The following is an 18,154-nucleotide window of genomic DNA, read 5'->3' on the forward strand; positions in this document are numbered from 1 at the left end:
ATTTTTTCCATGGTCAAGCTAGGAACAAGGCTAGCTTTGTTGCCCATGGAAAATGCCATTACATGTAGAATATGAATACAATGAATGACGCAGATAAACATGCGTAGTTATCAGTTCGTGGTTCAGTTTTCTCTTATTCGGTTGTTGCATTTATATGTTTGCAGAATGTCACGTCGATACTGTTATAAATAAGTACTCGTGAATTTAATATTTGAACCAATGAAATGAAAAAGTATTTTAGGTAATCAAAAGTGAAAGGTTTGAATCAATGAGCAATTAGACAAAGCAAACTAATAAGACAACGACATGAAGGTCAAATAAAATAGCGCGGTTAACGACCAGTAAGAAAACGAGGTCAAAATTTTACCCGAACTAGACCAACCCCTTATATACGATATGATTTACAAGTTCAACTACTACAGTTTCTAGTTGATTTAACAAATCTGAAATAGCCGTTGTTATATTGTTGATAAGTGGTATTTTGTGGTATTTTTTTTAATTATTAAGAGGAATGTAACTTTTCACCTTTTCAAAGTTACGAATTATCAAACTATTGTTTTTCACTGAGCATAAGTCATTCATACTGTACAATTGCAATTTAGCGCAGATTGATGTTTTCTATCGACTGATTGTGATCATAAATGAAATTTAAATATTTTTCAGAAACGTTAAAGTGTGTAATATAATTTTTCAATTGTTGATTCAAGTAATAAGTTACTGATGAAAATAAAAAAATTTGTTTTTTGTCATTTTCAAAAATTCTCTTTGATCTCGTAAAATGCAACGCCCTTGCCTCGCAGTGCTTAATAATATTACCATTGTATTGAAATAATCCGCATTTGTTGAATATGTGTCACTGATATATGAGAAAGTGCAACCCCATTTGTTAAAAAATGATAAAAATAATAAAAAAAACTGCATAGTTCTCCGTGCTAAAATACCTGCACAGAAAAAGGTTGTCATACTGTAATGAAATTCAGTTTCCCACAATTTCTAGCCTGTTTACACAAGTTGCAACGAAACAATATAAACAAACGTGTTGACAACAGACGCGACGACGACGAGTTGACGGCTAGAATGATTTTAATACACAATCTGCGGTCAACCTGCTGCTGTTGCGTACTCAGCGCAGGCAGCAACGAGAAAAACTGACTACCTACCTATCTTCCACATATAAACTGGTCAAGCCGCGTTCGCTAACTTCCAGTTTGTCACCGCTTGCTCAGCAATATTTCATGACTGAACAATACACTAAAGTAAAAGAATTTATTATTATTATTATTGTTGTTGTTGTTGCTGTTATGTTAATTTTCGTTTTTTTTTCTTCTACTCACCTTGTTTGACAATTGACACTGCAAAGTGATATTGGACGATGGGGTAAATTTAAATGTGATGAGCATGTTTGACATTTTGTTGCAGCTCCGATGGATAAAGCTAAGGGCAGTGCTGAAAATTTATCGAAATGGTCGAGTGACCTCGCATCTCCGCTTTCTGCATCAACCAAATCATTGTATTCTAGTTCGCCCAAGCAGACACCGCCCACAGGCAAGCAAACCGCATACGGCAGGTATATATGTATATGTATACACTTTTGTGGTTGGGAAAGTGAATACCAACCACCACTGCTCGTCCTTCAGAATCGAATTTTGAAAATTGAATTTTTCTTTGCAAGCACAAAGACAACACTACGCCCACAGGAAGGTCGCGTTTATTTCACTTACAAACGAACGAGACGTTTCTACGAAATTCCGACCAACTTTGACGAAGAACAATTTTCCAATCAAACCCAAGCTCCAATTGAAACCGCCAATTTGGAATGGGTATACGCTTATCAATCCAACCAGTGCAAGTAATAAAACGCACATACACAAACAACTAGCGCATTATTCATTGGTTTTGCATCACGGTTGGTTGTTTTGTAGAAACAATTTGCACTTCTTACCGACAAATGAACTGCTGTACGCTGTAGATTCGGTAATAATTTTGTACGACTTTGAAAAGCACACGCAGCGATATTACACAGAACATACGGAGCGTGTAAAATGGTAAATATGAGAACAGACAATTCAGGAGAACAATATTTCATTTGAATATAATCTCTACGTCCAGCATAGCAGTTCGTCCGGAACATCTTCTGGTGGCAAGCAGTCAGAATAAAAAAACAAATGAGGTTCAATATTACTTTCCATTTTGCATGTGCAATAATTGTTAATTAACTGAATGCTTTCAGTTTGAATAACAGCTGTGACATTCACCGGATAGGAATTGCTATTTCAAATTATGTCAAATTTCACGTGCACTAAAAATAAATAAATAAATAAACATTTATTTTCACCATCTAGTGGAAAAAAGGATAATTTTACAATTGTAAATTTGAAAGTTCATTATACGACGAATACAATGTTAATCAAGTTTGAGATTGTTAAAATAATATAATATTCTTTTTCGATTAGAATTGACCAGAAGTTTCTGAGATTATAAGAAAATAATCATCGTTCCATATTTAATCAATTTCAATATGCAACTATGCTTAGAAAATAAAAAAAATTATAATATTAAATTATAACAAAAATTAATTTAACATATTACACAGATTCGAATATGGGAAGCAATCACCTTGCACACCCGTGCCGTGTTGAACGTGGATTCCATTCATGCAGGCGCTGTTGCATTGCTCGCTCTATCCAAACTTGTATGTTGTTGTTGTTGTTGTTTTTCGTTGCTTGTAAAAGTGTTGCACAGAGTGAATATATTTTAAAAAACAAACATTCCCCAATAATTGTTCAATGCCAGGATGGAGGCCAGTATTTGGTGACAGTCGAAGAGCAGCCACACCAACGATTCGCTGTCTGGCAGTGGAAAGAGCGACGTCTGCTGATCGAAAGCCGCCACGACCAAGGCATCGTCGTCGGATGTGAATTTCACCCTTCCATTGGTAAGCTGTTCTTTTTGCACAGCGACGTCAAGCTTACGTTGGCGACGATCCATGGAGATCGGCTGCGTGAAATTTATCCCCAAGACGATCATCCAACGACTTGTACGCGGCGGTTCGTTGCCGCCACATTTGCCGACAACGGAGATTTACTTACCGGAGATTTGGACAGCGCAATCACCGTTTGGGATGCAAGTAAGAAAATATTCATTCTGTTCTGATTAACAATGCACAAACCGCTTGCTTGCTCGGTTCCATTTCAAAGGAAACGGCAGACAAAAGTACAAATTCAAAACGGCTCACAGTGGAGGTGTGACACTGATGCTGGTTAACAAATGTGGAACGCTGTTCACCATTGGAGGTCGAGATCACAAGCTGATCGAATGGGCACCCAATTTACAAAAAATCTGCAAAATTGCTCAAGTAAAAATTTACAGTTTCAAAATAATAATCAACAACTAATGTTTAATGTTTAACGTTAATGCAATAATGCAATGTGTCAGGTTTACTGTTTGTTCAGATTTCTGATCAACAATGCAAAATTAAGTCGATCACATTTGGCAGTGGAGAGGAGATTTTTCTTGCCACAGAAGATGGTCGTGTTCTACGAGCAACAACACTAGATGGCAAATTTGAGCAAGCTATTCCGACGGCAGAAAGCACATCGCCACGGTGTCTCGCGATCCATCCTCTGCTGCTTCGATTCATCTCCTGCAACAGAGACGGCCGCCTGACCATTTGGGATGGCACGTCGAAATCGTTGATCGGCTATGTTGATTTGAATGTAAATATTATTTCACATTATTCCAATTTAAACTATTTTTTTTTATCGAATCACACTCATACTTCCTCGTACAGAAACACTGCCAAACTTTGGCTTGGCAAAATTCTGGACAAGCAATAGCGGTCGGCTGCAAGGACGGCAGTTGGCTAATTTTGGACTCATCGTTAGAAAATGTCACAACAACGTGCTGCTGTGTGTTGAAAACAAGCATAACTTGTTTAGAGTTTTCCCAATGTTCGTGGAAGGATTATATTTTTGCAAGCAATCTTTTTTATTTTTTTTTCTTTTGCTCAAAGAAAGCGAATATTTTCAGCGGACAATAAGCTTGCAGTAGGCGACGCCAATGGAACGTTGTACATTTATCGACTTCAATCTGGCCACACTGATTATGCACTGCTTGGAAAAACTAAAGTCAGTTTTATCTCTGCTCAACACATTTTTACACCTCTTTGCATTTCGTTTAGCCACTGAAATGCCCCATTCAATACATCGATTGGTCCGATAATGAACAATTTTTACGTACTCAAACTGAAAATGCAGAAATTTTTTTCTGTATTCTTCTAATTTTCCATATTATTAGCTTGTAAAATATTTATCAAACAATTTTTCAGACAATGCATCAAACGGCCTTGAAGAAATCACTACTCAAACAATGCTACACAATGCTGTTTGGAAGACAGAAAACTGTTTTGCAAATTTGAATACCTTGGGTAAGATTTTTTTGAAATGGAAACTGTTTTCACCGAAAGAAAAGAAAAGAAAAGAAATTTATCGCTGTTGTACATATTAAGGGGTGATGAGCAATCTACCCGAGAGCAATAACAAAACACTGATGACAATATCGCACAAAAAGAAACTGCTTGCAATTATTGATGAATCATCAATTTTGAAGCTTTTCAACTACCCTTGTATTAGTGAAAACGTAAGTATTTTTTAAAACAATTTTTAAAAAGTAACGTAATATCTATCACTGTACAAGTAAAACCGAAGAATGCATTGAAGCAAAAATTGAAATTCTACTTGAAAATCAATTACTGTCGCATTATCTTCAATAATCATATGAGAATACTGTACTTATTCAAGAATTTATTTGTAATACGATAACATGTAACTTCATTAGTGTAATAATTAAAAAAAACAGGAATGCCAACTTATTGTTACAACCTGCCTGCGAATCGTATAAAACAATCTCTGATTGAAACATTTCAGGCATTATTCACAACTACTCCCGTTAGAATGCTCAATGCAGAAACATTACTATTTACGAACGACGATTCGAGAATTATCACCACTGGATGTAATATTTTCCAATGGAGTGTTGAGTGATTGCCCAATTTATATGCTAACATTAAAGCTACTAAATAATATGATCCTTTTGATTTCCTTTCTCCTACAAACATCTTTAATATTTATCCTACAAACATTTAAAATCACTGCACTAGATTGTTTCACATAAAAAAATAATCTAATAATAAGTAAAAATGCTTATTATTAAACTGAATGTCGATTATGGAAAAAACGACATTCATTTCTCATAAAATAAAACTAAAACCGATCACTCACTAATAATATATAATAACAAGCATTTCAAGGTGGAAAAAATTTTCTTCCATTTAAATACAACAAAAAATTACACTACAGAGAAAACAGAAAAATAATATTTTAAAAATACCTTGAACAAACGTAACATTATTCATAACTGGCATATAGCAAGCAACAAGCAACTGCGAATACTGCAAAATAGATAAAAAGAACAGCTACGGGTAAAAATTAATAATCAATTTTTAACGAATCAAATTTGATAAGCACAAATAAAATAAATGTACTTACTTTATTTGGAAGAATTCTTTGCTCAAAATGCAGAGGGAATAATAAACATAATAACAGGCGAAATAACAAACAGGCCCGTGAACTTTGACACGCAACAAATAAAAATATTCATACAAATTGGGTGGTGAAATTTTCAAAATAATTACCAAATTCATACATTCGAATAATTCCATCACGGGCAGAGGTAAAGACGATATTATCTACAACACGAACTGAATAGACAGGCTCGTGATCAGGGCCAAGCAACTGTATGTCCGGTAGGGAGCCGACATGTTCGCCTACATAATGCACCTGACCGTTCGATAACGCGGCAAAAAATCCAGCACCCCATTTTTTCAAACTGTTCACTTCGCCAGTATAGCCACATTGCCAAAGTGGCGTATCAGTTTTGCCCAAATCGAACAACCGTATTTGATCCTCGCAAGAAACGAGCACTTTTCGATCGTCCAAAAATTCACACACCCCAACTGAATACGGCAAACGCATCTCGGCTATCTTAGAAGTCGACTGCAAATCATAGCAGTCGAACTTGCCGTTGCTATGGCCGACAGCGAAGATTTTCCCATTCATCGGATCATTCTCTCGGCCCAAGTGACTGTAGTAAACAGCTTCCATTGTCGTAACAGGAGAATCATCCTTACAAATCTCTTGAATGCAAACGTTTTGGCCCACATCCCAAAGACGACAAGTGCCATCTTTGCTACCAGAAAGAACTTGTTTACCAACTCCGACAAAACCGACACCAGTGATGCTGCCTCGGTGGCCGACAAACGAGCGCACGCATTCGCCCAATTCCACAGACCAAATTTTGCAGCTCATATCCAAACCGCCTGACAAAATCACCAGGCCAGAAGGGAAAAAACGAGCACATGTCAACTCCAAACAATGACCCTCGAACCTGCGACGTACCATACCGCCAGTCGTTTCCCAAACATAAAGCACTCCATCACGATCTGTTGACAATCCCAAACCACCATCAGTGACGTCCAACACGTTTGAATAAAGCTGCTTAGAAGGATGGAACTGTTTTTGTGAAGAGTAGCAGATGCAAGAAAAATTTTCTGGAACGTAAGTAACTTTGAGAACGTCCGGTTCGACGAGGCACGCTTGCAAACGTTCATCGCTGGTTGGAAACGATTTATCTTCTTGCAATGCATGACAATAAACATACGCATAAAGTGTTGGCATATCTTTTACTTTTAAATTAACCCAAAATTTTTCTTCTTTATGAGCTGTAGCTTCTAACCAATCATGTTGAATTTGAAAACTGCACCTATCGGCAGCCGACATTTTCAACAAGTATGTGGTATACTGTAACAAAAAGTTAGCAGGTGCAATTTATAATGCAAGATTTCAATACCGTACAGAAGGTTAAAACATTGAATAAAAAGAAACAGAAAACAACAAAAATAATAATCAATAAACGAACAATATGATATATAACAACGATATGTAAATGATATGATAAATAATATGATATATTGAATAGACTTTTCATGAAATAGAAGTTCTCTTAATTTCATGGATCTATTAATCACGCCAGAGTATACTTCTTGCAGATTTACTATAAAAAATATTTAATCATGTAAATGATTTACATTATTATTATTATTATTATTATTAATTACTTTAATATTTGAACAAAACCTTAATAATCATTAAAATCAACAAAAAATAAAAAATTAAATAATTCTTGAAATGAGAATGAATTATTTTATTTGCAAATAGAGAATAGAAAACTTTAAAGTAATGTTTTTCAAATAGTTGAACGTAAACTTATAATTTGTACCTCCGCATCTTATTGTTCAATATGATTCTGTAAAGTGGAGCATTGTTGTAATTGAAGAATGTCGTTTCGATACAAACAACTTCGACAACGCTTTCAGCGAACGTTGTATTACACGAAAAATCAGAAAATTGACCAGCTTTCGTATCCTTTGACAAGTACGTCAGTATTATTAAATCTTTGTAGTTTTTGAATCGACGCAAAAACCAAGCACCTTGCTCTTGCTAAAACTAGGTTCAGATTCTTGACCAAAATTGTATTATTATTATTTATTTATTAATTTATAATGATGATGGGTTATTGTTATTTTCAGAATTAGCTGTTGAATATTTCGATGTTACATCGCCGTTTGATCGTCTTGACGAACAATTCGCTTGCGATGTGTCGATTGAAGGCGCTGTTTCGCCTTGCGTTTTCGTGGTAGCGTTGGTTTACTTGGAACGACTGCGTCAGGAGAACAAGGATTTTTTCCAAAGCACTTGTCCAGATGACCTGTATGCTGTGGCAGTGGTAATCAAAATAACAGCATTTCATATAACGTTGTCTCATTTGTTTTCTTAATTGCAACCAGTTTTCAGTTTCAAGCAACAAACAGTTGCTTGCGTTGATGATGCCCACGCGCTGTTGCGCTTGTTTGCCCATTTTGAGTTGAATAGATAGAAGAAGAAAATTTTGATATTTCTAAATAAACATTCTGCTTTTTCTCTTTTTTCAGCTTTGCGCAACTAAATTTCTAATCGACGACGGACTGAAGCACAGCTTGTGCAATCGTGAATGGGCCACTTCGTGTTCAAAACCGTTAAGTCAAATAAACCGTTTGGAAATCGACTTTCTACAAAAGTTGGTAATGAAAATAATCTCCACGTTAGCATTTTGTTATTTTTCTTTTCGTTTTCAAGAGTTGGAGTATGATGGTGCATAGTGAGGAGTTTTTTGTCATGCTCGGCGTGTTGGAAAAAAAATTAGCTATGGAACAGAGTAGAATCAGAGGATACTGTACGTATGCTGAACTCGAAGTGCTGACTGATCATTATAATTTGGAATTTTTGATCGAAAACTTGCTGAAGCCTGTTCTAGTTGTATGTAGAATATATTTTTTTAAGTGATACATAAATATATCCCAACTCCGTCTTTTAGACTGTAGCCTTCCTGACAGCCGCGTATGCTTTGGCTTGCTTCAGTTTGCTCAGCGTTCCGGACAGTGGTCAGTTGATTTCTGTCGACATGAACAAAACAGCAACGTACACAATACCGAATGTCACCGGTGACGGTATGTATGATGGCGATGTTAATTTATGGCCTCTGTTCAGAGGTAAAACGGTAGTGCCGCCCAGTGCTATTGGCTTTGAGAAGCCGATTTGTAAAGACACGCTTTGGTTAAGCTACGGTCGAACCAGAAACAACAACGCACCCACTGTATTAGCGGTGAAAGTTGTATGGTGATATTTTTGGTTTTGTTTCTTCTGATACAAGAAATAAAGAAAAACGGAACCCAAAACTGAATTTGTGTATTATATACGATGAAAAAAAACTGCAATCCATTATAATGAAAAATAAACAAATAAACAAGCGTAAAAAATGTGAAATTAAACTTTGTTTCTCACCTAAAATCGAAAAGATGCTGGTTGTTGTTGTTGTTGGCGGTTCTTACGGCGAGACAGTTCGGCGGCAACTGTGGCGCAGACCAGTGCCCGAGCCTGTAAGATGGACGTCTGCTGACCAGTAATAATGATCAACCGCTTTGCGGACTGCGCGTTTTGGACTGTCCCTCGGCGGGACACTTCCACTTTGGCACCACTACGACGTTGAATGTCCAGCAATGTGAAGCCGTTCTTTCCAAGCACAGCGCCCACGATCCATTCAACTACCTCTAGTTCAACCCGATCGATCCCTTCCAACTGTACGCGAAGTACATTGTCCGGCAAATGCTGCTGCCGCTGTAGCAGTAGTAGCTGTTGTTCTTGGTCTTGTTGCTGTTGCTGCTGCTGCTGCTGCGAATGATAATGATGTCGATTCATAAATGTTTCATTGTCAAAAGTTGAATTCTTGCGGCCAGCTTGGACAACGGTCAGAGCTAACGGTTCCGAATAAGCACAAGGTACGAGTGAAGGCAAATTCACGTTGCGGCAACTGCCGTAGTGGGACGTACAATAGCCGAGTGGAGTGGGTGTCGTCGCCCATTCCACTTGGCTACTATATGCTGCCATTACGTCAGCGTAAATTTTTTCCAAATCCAGACCACAACCTATCAGCTCGTACTTGAGCATCACGTTAACTGCCTGTACAACGTCGACCACCGCCGGCTGACTGTAGCCGCGCCTGACCAATTCGGCCCGGACCCGTTCAGTGACCATCGCCGCTACCAAGTCCAAGCCGGCTACTGAAGACGGTGCCGGCGCCGGTGCCTGAGGCTGCCCGTAGCTAATTCGACCGTTATTGGTGGAGTTGGGATCGGCGGCGACTTTGTTTAAAACGACCCGCAGTGCGGCCAAGGTGATTGCTTCGTCGGCACCAAGAATAGTAACCACGCGCTCGGCGACGCTCTGCGTCCTAGAGGAGACCTTCACTTGGGCGTGGGTTTCTTCTTTGATGACACGTATCTCTTCACCGGCCTTGCCAATAATCACACCCGCGCTGCTGTTGGCAATCACCAACTTTACCTACATTACATACATTTATTTATTTATTTATTTATTTTTGAAAAATAAATCAAAAAACATAAACAACAATTGAATAACAAACTTGACTAGAACGATTGGCATGCTTGAAGTCAAATTCGTCTGGCTTCGTGTTGAAAGCTTGCTGTTCTTGGATTTTTGTCATCGTAAACTGTATAACTTCGACTACCGACGACAAGGGACCAGCAATTAATAATACACGTTCTGTAGTTCCTTTTTCCAAAAGCATGCAAAGCAAGTTCGATATAATGAATTTTGCATAATAAAAAAACAAGCAAAAAATAAACCTGGAAACAATTCCGACGGCTTGGACATCTTCAACTGATGCAACAACGATTTGCGCTTCAAGCTAGCAATGTGCGAACCATTTCTACCAATCACCGCTCCCGAGGCTGTCCGTGGTATGAGAACTTTTATCATCACCTGCTGCTCTGAACATTTTTCAGCTTTTCTCGTTTCTTCACAACAGCCTTCTTTGTATTGGTTTAAACAAACAAATAAATAAAAACAAACAAATCAACTAGCTAAAAAACATTATTATAAACAACGAATACCGTCGCCGTGGTTGGGGACCGTGCTGTTCTGTGCTTGCACCGGCGCAGTTAGCGAGCTGGAATTCACGTTCTGCTCTCGCTGTACTCTGGTATCGCATTCGACGTCGTCGATTATTTTTTGCACGCCGAGATTCTCCGCCATTACGAAATTATTAGCTAATCATTATTTCACTGCAATTTTAATTCAATAAAAAATGCACAGAAAATTTCACCATTGCATTGTTGAAAAGATAACAAATAATGCATAACAAAAATTGCACCGATGAACTTACAAGCAGGATGAAATATTTATACAATACAGTAAGAAAAGAAACGTTTGAAACACAATGCAGGTTTGACTGATATTAATTTTTACGCTGCACTTCCTGCAATACATTATTCAACTGTAACAACGAATACAAATAGTCAGCAAGCGAGTGTGCATTTATTGAAACTTATTATCAATAAAATCTTATTGAAAATAATTTTTCTTTAAAAATTGTTTTGAAATAATTTTTACAATAGCATGGAATAATTTAACTATAATTTATTTTTCAATTTTTTTTTTACAAAAACATTATTTTTCCACCTCTTAAAATGCTAATTGGAAACATTTATTTTTGAAACACTTATGTGCCATTAATTACGGTAAAATACTTGTCATACGTTAAAATATATAGTTTCTCATTTTCCTCATAGTTGGTTATCATATTAATTGTGTATTTTTATTTTCAGGTAAAAATAGCATTTCAGACCTTGAATTGGGGTCATTTATTTTGTAATTATTCTTTCCCTCTATGAAAACAAACTAGAGTTGAATGTTGCTTCATGTCGGACCTTGTTTCCTCTGATGGAGACAAAACTCTGAGTGAAAAGTCGCAAAAAACTCTCCTTGCTTCACAAGTTTTAGGTAAAATGCAATGCTTACACTATACACATACCTACATATATATATATATATATAAATATATACTGTCGTTCTGTGTTATTTCGTTATGATTTGTTTATAACTTTAATTAATTATTTGACTGAATATTTCTTTTTCAATAATGCATTATTGATGTTGAATAGAACAGAATATATTGCATGAATCAATAATTCATTTTTGAAAATAAAAAGTACATACTTTACTCGTCATTGTCATTATATTCTAGGTGGAGCTGTGGTTATTTGTCTTGCTGGTGCTGCGTTTTCTACCGGCTTTATTTATTCACTTGCTCGATCTCAGAAAAAGCTTTCCACTTCCGTATCGAAAGTATTACTTTCAAATTTTTGCTTTGAAATTTCGTTTTTCTATTCTGCATCTCCGTTTGTAGACTGTGTCGATCAACGCATACGCGTCCGCGTTGAAGGCTCTTTTTTTGGGTAGTGCTGCTGCGGTTTCTGCCGTCGGAGGAACTGTATTCGCAACTTGCAAATTGGTCGGAATTTCCAGTGTAAATATGCATATGTAGTGGATAGTGTGTGATAAATGAGATAAATAAATGTTTCATTCAAGCTGGAAGATTTGCGCACGTTGAATAAAAAAGGTTCGAAATTGAACATACCTCATCCGTCATCGGTCGGCCGTAGTGAGTTTGCAAATTTGCAAGAACTGGCCGACTATCTGGTCGAAGAGGATAAGAAAAAGAAAAGCTGCTGATGCAGCAGCGATTGAATTGCAATTGACGAGCCGAAATAATTATGGAGTAATTTTGTTATTTTTGCACTCAAAATTTCCACTCAAATCAAGCATGCTTGAAGGTTGGAAGGGCAAAAGTTGTTGACTTTTTTGTTCGTCGTTTTCGCACTGATTGTCGCAATGGCGATGGTCAATTGGTTTCACCAGCTGGATGGCGCAAATCTCGTCAATCCGAACATTGTGCACAAATTGTTCGGCAAGACAATTTTATTCATAATCGCCCATCCGGATGACGAATGCATGTTCTTCGGCCCGACGTTGATCACTCTGGCCAAGTTGCAGTGCCGGGTTCACATCCTCTGCTTGTCCTCTGGGAATTATCGCAACAACGGTTCCATGTATACAGTGTGCTCTGAAGAGTTTTCTTGTTTTTTGTTTTCTTATTCTCAATGCTTTTCTTTTGCTCGTTCAATTTTGCTCTTCTTCAACCGAACATAGTTGATTTCTCTTTTCCAGCCGTAAAGAGGAACTGCGAGAGGCTTGTCGAACGCTGGGCTTGCGGGACGATTGCCTTTACGTGGTGGAGCATCCCGATTTGCCGGATCATCCGTCCAAGTTCTGGGATCAGGCTCGTTTGCGTAGTATTGTTGGGCATTTTTTGGAACAGTTCGACGTCGAAGTGGTGTTCACGTTCGACGACCACGGCGTCAGTGGCCATTTGAACCACGCCAGCATCTTCCCTTGTGTTCTTTATTTGGCGTCGACCGGCGAGCACAGGCGACCGCAAGTGCGTTTGTTCGCTTTGCGTTCGGTCGGCCTGCTTCGCAAGTATACGGGATTTTTGGAACTAGCACTGCGCTGTGTGCTCAACTACAGTCTCGACGAGCTGATTTTCATCAACAGCGTCAACGAGTGGTTCACGCTTCAACGCGCGATGAACAAGCACCACTCCCAGTTGTGCGTTTTCAGGGTATTTTACTTGATTTTCAGCAGTTACACGTTGGTCAACGGTTGGAACTCCATTCGCACCATCCGCGTTGCTCACCCTGAAAATTGACATTTTCTTCTCTTCTTTTCTCTTTTCCTTTCTTTATTTATTTATTTCTGCGGCAACTTGTTCCGGGAACGAATTTTCTGTACAAACGATAATCAATGGATGATGGAATAAATAATGATTTTTAATGGTATTGTTGTTCTCTAAAAAAATTCCATTTACAGTATTGATTTTCAAAATTAACAACACCTTTTATCAGATGTGAAAAATAAATGATAAAACGCAGAAAGCAAAAGAAAAATTTTTGTAATGATTTTCAGGTACAATTTTAGCCTTGCAGTAATAATAATTCTATGACAAGTTTAAAGTGTTAAACAAAAGTGTGCGTTCATTTTTGTTTAAATTGGTGAACTTTAAAATGCGAACAATTTTTAAAGAAGAAGGTTTGCGCTCACCTGAAATTAAAGTAGTGTTGTCAGTGTTGTGTGGTCGGTCGTTCGGGTTTCTTCGGCTTGTTTTCTTCTTCTCTTGAGCAACGAACAACAATTCCAAGTTCCATTCCGTCTACAGGATGTTTCTCGTACGCAAGTGTGTCGTCTGCCAGCAGCAACTGCTGTCGGCCAATTTCGTCACAATCAACCAATTGTACATCCACTACGACTGTTTCAAGTGTAGCGTCTGCAGCAAGCAGTTGAACGAGCACAATTTGCGCTTACGCAGAGATGCGCTGTACTGCCAAGAATGTTTCATGGAAAAGTATTGCCGGCTTTGTTCGATCTGCACGATGCCGATGCTCCCCCAGGATGTGGTTCAAGTTCGAGGCAAGAGGATGCACCAGAGTTGCCTGGTGTGCACGTTCTGCAAACGGCAGCTGGGTCTGGGCCAGCAGTTGTTGAACAACGGCGAATTCTTCTGCACGCCCAAGTGCGTGTTCAAGCACCGTGCTTCGGCGGCGAAAAAGAGCTCAGAAGCCGTGGAACAACAGGAAGCGGCCCAGAAGCCGACCGCCGGTTCAACCGACGGTAGCACCAACGCCCAAGCAACTCCAACCGATGCTTCACCACCAACGGCAGCGCCGCCGGCCGCTACCGCCAACGGCGTCCAACCGTCACCAGCGAATCCACCACCGGCTACTACCGACGGTGGTCAAGCGCAACAACAACCACAACAACCGCAAGAACAACAACAACAACATGCGCAACAACCACAACAACCGCAAGAACAACAACAACAACATGCGCAACAACCACAACAACCGCAAGAACAACAACAACCACAACAACCATCGCCCGAAGGTCCACCTCCAACTGGACCATCTGAAAATGGTTGATCCCCTTCGCAACGGCGGTTGGAAGCTTCGACCGATCATCTTTTCTACTTATCGTATGCGTTTGCATACAAATCAATTATTTAATCTTCATTGTTCACACCTTACCTTTATGAAAAATTTGTTAAACTGTCCACCATTTGAATTTAGCTGAATTATAACAATTATTTATTCACTTTTAACTTAGTTATCAATTATTTGCATTTCAAAAATAAAAATAAACTTATCACATAACCTGGTTGTAATGCAGTGTAAGCACAGTAACTAAGTAAGTAAGTATTAAAAAGGCAAAAATGGGTGGGATAAAAGAAGGCATTGTGTATAATAAGGCTTCGCAGAAGTGAAAAACAGAAATAAAAAAAACATGAGGACAATACTAAAAAAATACCTGTGAAGAAGAAAAAAAAGAAAATGGACAATCTCCTCCAATCATTCCCAATACAAACAACAGTGAAGGAGAAGAGTAAAGAAGAAGGAATTATTGAAAAGGAAACACACACACACACACACACACACACACCACACACCACACACACACACACTCACACACACACAAACATAGATGATACTTGTATAAATGAACAGATAGTCAGACATATATATATATATGTGTATATGTATATATATATATATGTATATGTATATATATATATATGTGTGCACATATATGCTTACAACTTGCGCATTTTGACAACATCTTGTTCACTGTTCACATTTTCATCCGATACTCTGCGAATGCAACGACATGTGAACAAATGATCGTAATAGTCGAGACTGCGCAAAGGTGGTGGTAAAAAATCCCACGTGCGCAACCAACGTGGCAGACAGTGTGGTCGCCGCTTTTGCAACACTGAAATAATTTTGATGGTGCTGCAAAGAACAATGACCAGAAAGGCAAAAATTATAGGATATATCCAGCCCGCGTAGGCGAGGCCAAACACTATCAGCGGGAAAATGATGAAGGTGCCAAAAATGTAAACAAAAGCGAACCACCTATACCGAGCCGAAGTACGACCGAGGAACGCGGCCGCGGTCAGTGGAATACGTCGAACGGGCGGAATTGAGTAGAACAAAAATATGCTTATGAAATTGAAACAAAAATGGCAAAATGCCAGCTGCAACGGTGTTTTCAACGTTTCCGTCGCCAGGGCGGCAAAAATCGCCGTACCGGTGGTGCCCACGTCAGCACCGACCTCGTACACCCAGAATCGTTCCAATGAAAGCACATCCAAAGCTACCAACGGAATCATGGTCGAACAGACAATTGACGAACTCTGCACAACCAACGTCACCATCGCACCGAGCAATATGCAAATGTAGCCGGTGGCCCAGCTCCATCGTCCTCGAAGCTGGAAGTTGAGTGATTTTTGCAATATTCGTTGCATACCGCCGCCCAGTAATTGATTCAGCACTTTTACCATACCGGAAAGGCAGCAGATCAACAGTACCAACGAAATGAACAACAACAAACCACCAATAGATGTATCCGGCCAGTCCAAGTTCAGTACAAATGGACCTAAATTGCAACGGTCATTTTAATTTCACTTTTTTCTGCAAATTAATCAATTATTCATTCATTAATAATAACGACAATATCAGTACATGAATAAGTGTGATTGAGACTGTCATAGCAAATACGCTTCACCACAGACTGATTCGTGACAATACCAAGACTACGATTAGTCAACACTTCATCGTCAGCCTGAAAGTACAAATGCAAAATCAATAATGAATAAATAATGATATTTTTTGAATACTTGAAAAATAAGATGCGTGAATGGATCGATAATTTTTTGAAAAAATTCAGAATCTTGCAATGTGCCAAGTTCGAGATTTTTGACCATTAATCCGGTCAGTGAAACAATCGCACCTTGGCCAAACAAAGCCGACGTGATCACTTCCAATGGAAAAAGAACCACCACGCCCATCCAGTTGTACAGATCGTGTATGACGGCGGCAGCGAATGCTTTTTCAAATCGACCTCGATCACCGCTGCTGAACAAAGCGACAATTGTGCTTGTCACAGCGGTACCAACGTTCGAGCCCATGATTACGTAATAGGCCTGTTCGACGGTAAAAGCTGAAAAATGACAAATATACATGCATATATATATATATATATATATATATATATTTATTTATTTATTTAAAAAAAGAATACACAATTTATGCAAATTTCACTGAATGACTAGCTCACCTTCAGCACCAACCATAACAACGGCAATGCTAGTGACAGTGGATGAACTTTGCAGTATGGCTGTCACCACAATGCCGATCATTAAAATTGCGACTGGACTTTTTAAAATTGTATTGCTGCGAAAAGCATCGGCGATTGTATGACCACCGAGAAGTTTGAACCCGTCGGTCATCAAATCCAACGAACATATGAAAAAATACAAACAAGCCAACAACAGTATCAGCAAAATAATTGTACGCATGATTTTCTGAATTTTTGTTTTTGTCGATAAATCTAAAAAACTTCATTCATTCATTCATTCATTCATTTACCGCATGCTTTTTGCTACCTTTCCATCTTTTTGTTGAAGCATCATATTGATTGTTAATACCATTTGCGGAAGGTACATCGCAAATAGTATATACCTGCTGCTTAGGCTGTGATTCTAGCTTAGCCATAATTTCATATGATGAATTCAAACGACCAATATTCGCATCACAATGTTCTGATGATTGTAAATCGTCTCGACTAAAAATAAATCATATATATATATATATGCAAAATTCAATTGAAAAAAGAAAAATTAAAACAAAAAATACTTTGTATAAAATGAAAATAAAATGTATATATTTTTCAACTTAAAATTTATGCAATAACAACTTAGCATCAGTGGATGAATTATTGAAAGAAAAGAAAAAATCTCACGCTCATAAACTAAACTCAAACAGAAATTTGAACCAAGAATTTGTTAGAAGATGAATTTTCGTCGACAGTTCGTTTATTTTTTTTTATCCATAGGTTATTCTTCATTTCTATTCAAAATTTTCAATGATCATCAAGCTTTGAAATCTCGTACAAAATGACTATATGTATAATAAGACTTGTACTATGTAAAATCAATGCTAACAAGCTATCAACCGCTAAGTCAACTCAGAAATTAGATCAATGAAATTGAAAATATAAATTCTCTTCATAAAATAGAAACAGCAACAATTGTAAAACACAAATCCACTTCCAAACCGAGAAACAACTGATAAACGTCTTCTAAACTGCACACATACAGCAAGTGATAATAGCATTTTCAGAAGAAAAAACATATATATAGAAAACAAAAAGCTCACTTTTCGTCAAAACGTCTATGACTTGCTATCAGCGTAGCCATAAAAAATTTCCATGTGCTGATTTCAATAAAAAATAAATGTAAAAAAATAATCTCAAAAAAGTAAGAAAACAAAAAACAGTAATGCAGCTAGAGGAGAGATGTATGAAAGAGTCGAATTAGAATATGTAATATGCTTGTTGTAGAGCCGGTTTATGAAAAGAATCGTCGGTTGAACAAATAAAATGACAAATGATGAAATATGAAAGTGAAACTGATTTTGTAAAACGAGGTAACAGTGGTGATCAACTGTCCAGCTACTGTGCAGATAGATATACCGGACAGGGATACAGACGGACGACAGCTAGTTGAATGTAACAAGAATAATTAATAA

General features: G+C 37.9%; 8 protein-coding genes across 8 annotated transcripts; 3 read left to right on the forward strand and 5 right to left on the reverse strand.

Annotated features, from left to right (window-relative positions):
* Positions 1-1,211: 1,211 nt before the first annotated feature.
* Positions 1,212-1,865, reverse strand: Tsp_02652 (conserved hypothetical protein). Its single transcript, XM_003378930.1, has 3 exons — positions 1,726-1,865; positions 1,335-1,631; positions 1,212-1,251 (listed from the first exon to the last, which is right to left on the reverse strand). Exons 1-3 carry the CDS (start codon positions 1,863-1,865, stop codon positions 1,212-1,214), a joined length of 477 nt encoding a protein of 158 aa, XP_003378978.1.
* Positions 1,866-4,921: 3,056 nt separating this feature from the next.
* Tsp_02653 (putative proteasomal ATPase-associated factor 1) lies at positions 4,922-6,836 on the reverse strand. Its single transcript, XM_003378931.1, has 4 exons — positions 5,704-6,836; positions 5,547-5,628; positions 5,389-5,449; positions 4,922-5,106 (listed from the first exon to the last, which is right to left on the reverse strand). The coding sequence occupies exons 1-4, from the start codon at positions 6,834-6,836 to the stop codon at positions 4,922-4,924; spliced, it is 1,461 nt and encodes a 486-aa protein (XP_003378979.1).
* Positions 6,837-7,393: 557 nt separating this feature from the next.
* Positions 7,394-8,775, forward strand: Tsp_02654 (cyclin family protein). Its single transcript, XM_003378932.1, has 5 exons — positions 7,394-7,490; positions 7,646-7,842; positions 8,048-8,176; positions 8,232-8,411; positions 8,470-8,775. Exons 1-5 carry the CDS (start codon positions 7,394-7,396, stop codon positions 8,773-8,775), a joined length of 909 nt encoding a protein of 302 aa, XP_003378980.1.
* Positions 8,776-8,936: 161 nt separating this feature from the next.
* On the reverse strand, positions 8,937-10,706 carry Tsp_02655 (putative KH domain protein). The gene is made up of 5 exons (XM_003378933.1): positions 10,565-10,706; positions 10,298-10,441; positions 10,075-10,214; positions 9,453-9,992; positions 8,937-9,269 (listed from the first exon to the last, which is right to left on the reverse strand). Exons 1-5 carry the CDS (start codon positions 10,704-10,706, stop codon positions 8,937-8,939), a joined length of 1,299 nt encoding a protein of 432 aa, XP_003378981.1.
* Positions 10,707-11,371: 665 nt separating this feature from the next.
* Tsp_02656 (conserved hypothetical protein) lies at positions 11,372-12,457 on the forward strand. The gene is made up of 5 exons (XM_003378934.1): positions 11,372-11,453; positions 11,698-11,798; positions 11,860-11,979; positions 12,042-12,152; positions 12,287-12,457. The coding sequence occupies exons 1-5, from the start codon at positions 11,372-11,374 to the stop codon at positions 12,455-12,457; spliced, it is 585 nt and encodes a 194-aa protein (XP_003378982.1).
* Positions 12,458-12,460: 3 nt separating this feature from the next.
* Tsp_02657 (conserved hypothetical protein) lies at positions 12,461-13,324 on the forward strand. Its single transcript, XM_003378935.1, has 4 exons — positions 12,461-12,555; positions 12,681-12,805; positions 12,832-13,134; positions 13,155-13,324. The coding sequence occupies exons 1-4, from the start codon at positions 12,461-12,463 to the stop codon at positions 13,322-13,324; spliced, it is 693 nt and encodes a 230-aa protein (XP_003378983.1).
* Positions 13,325-15,156: 1,832 nt separating this feature from the next.
* On the reverse strand, positions 15,157-15,735 carry Tsp_02658 (sodium-dependent phosphate transport protein 2A). The gene has a single exon (XM_003378936.1). It carries the CDS (start codon positions 15,733-15,735, stop codon positions 15,157-15,159), a length of 579 nt encoding a protein of 192 aa, XP_003378984.1.
* Positions 15,736-15,773: 38 nt separating this feature from the next.
* Positions 15,774-16,854, reverse strand: Tsp_02659 (Na+/Pi-cotransporter family protein). Its single transcript, XM_003378937.1, has 5 exons — positions 16,683-16,854; positions 16,243-16,565; positions 16,138-16,187; positions 15,873-16,001; positions 15,774-15,834 (listed from the first exon to the last, which is right to left on the reverse strand). Exons 1-5 carry the CDS (start codon positions 16,852-16,854, stop codon positions 15,774-15,776), a joined length of 735 nt encoding a protein of 244 aa, XP_003378985.1.
* Between the last annotated feature and the right edge of the window lie 1,300 nt (positions 16,855-18,154).

The sequence above is a fragment of the Trichinella spiralis genome, assembly GCF_000181795.1.
Source record: "Trichinella spiralis strain ISS 195 chromosome Unknown Scfld2, whole genome shotgun sequence".
Lineage (NCBI taxonomy): Eukaryota > Metazoa > Nematoda > Enoplea > Trichinellida > Trichinellidae > Trichinella > Trichinella spiralis.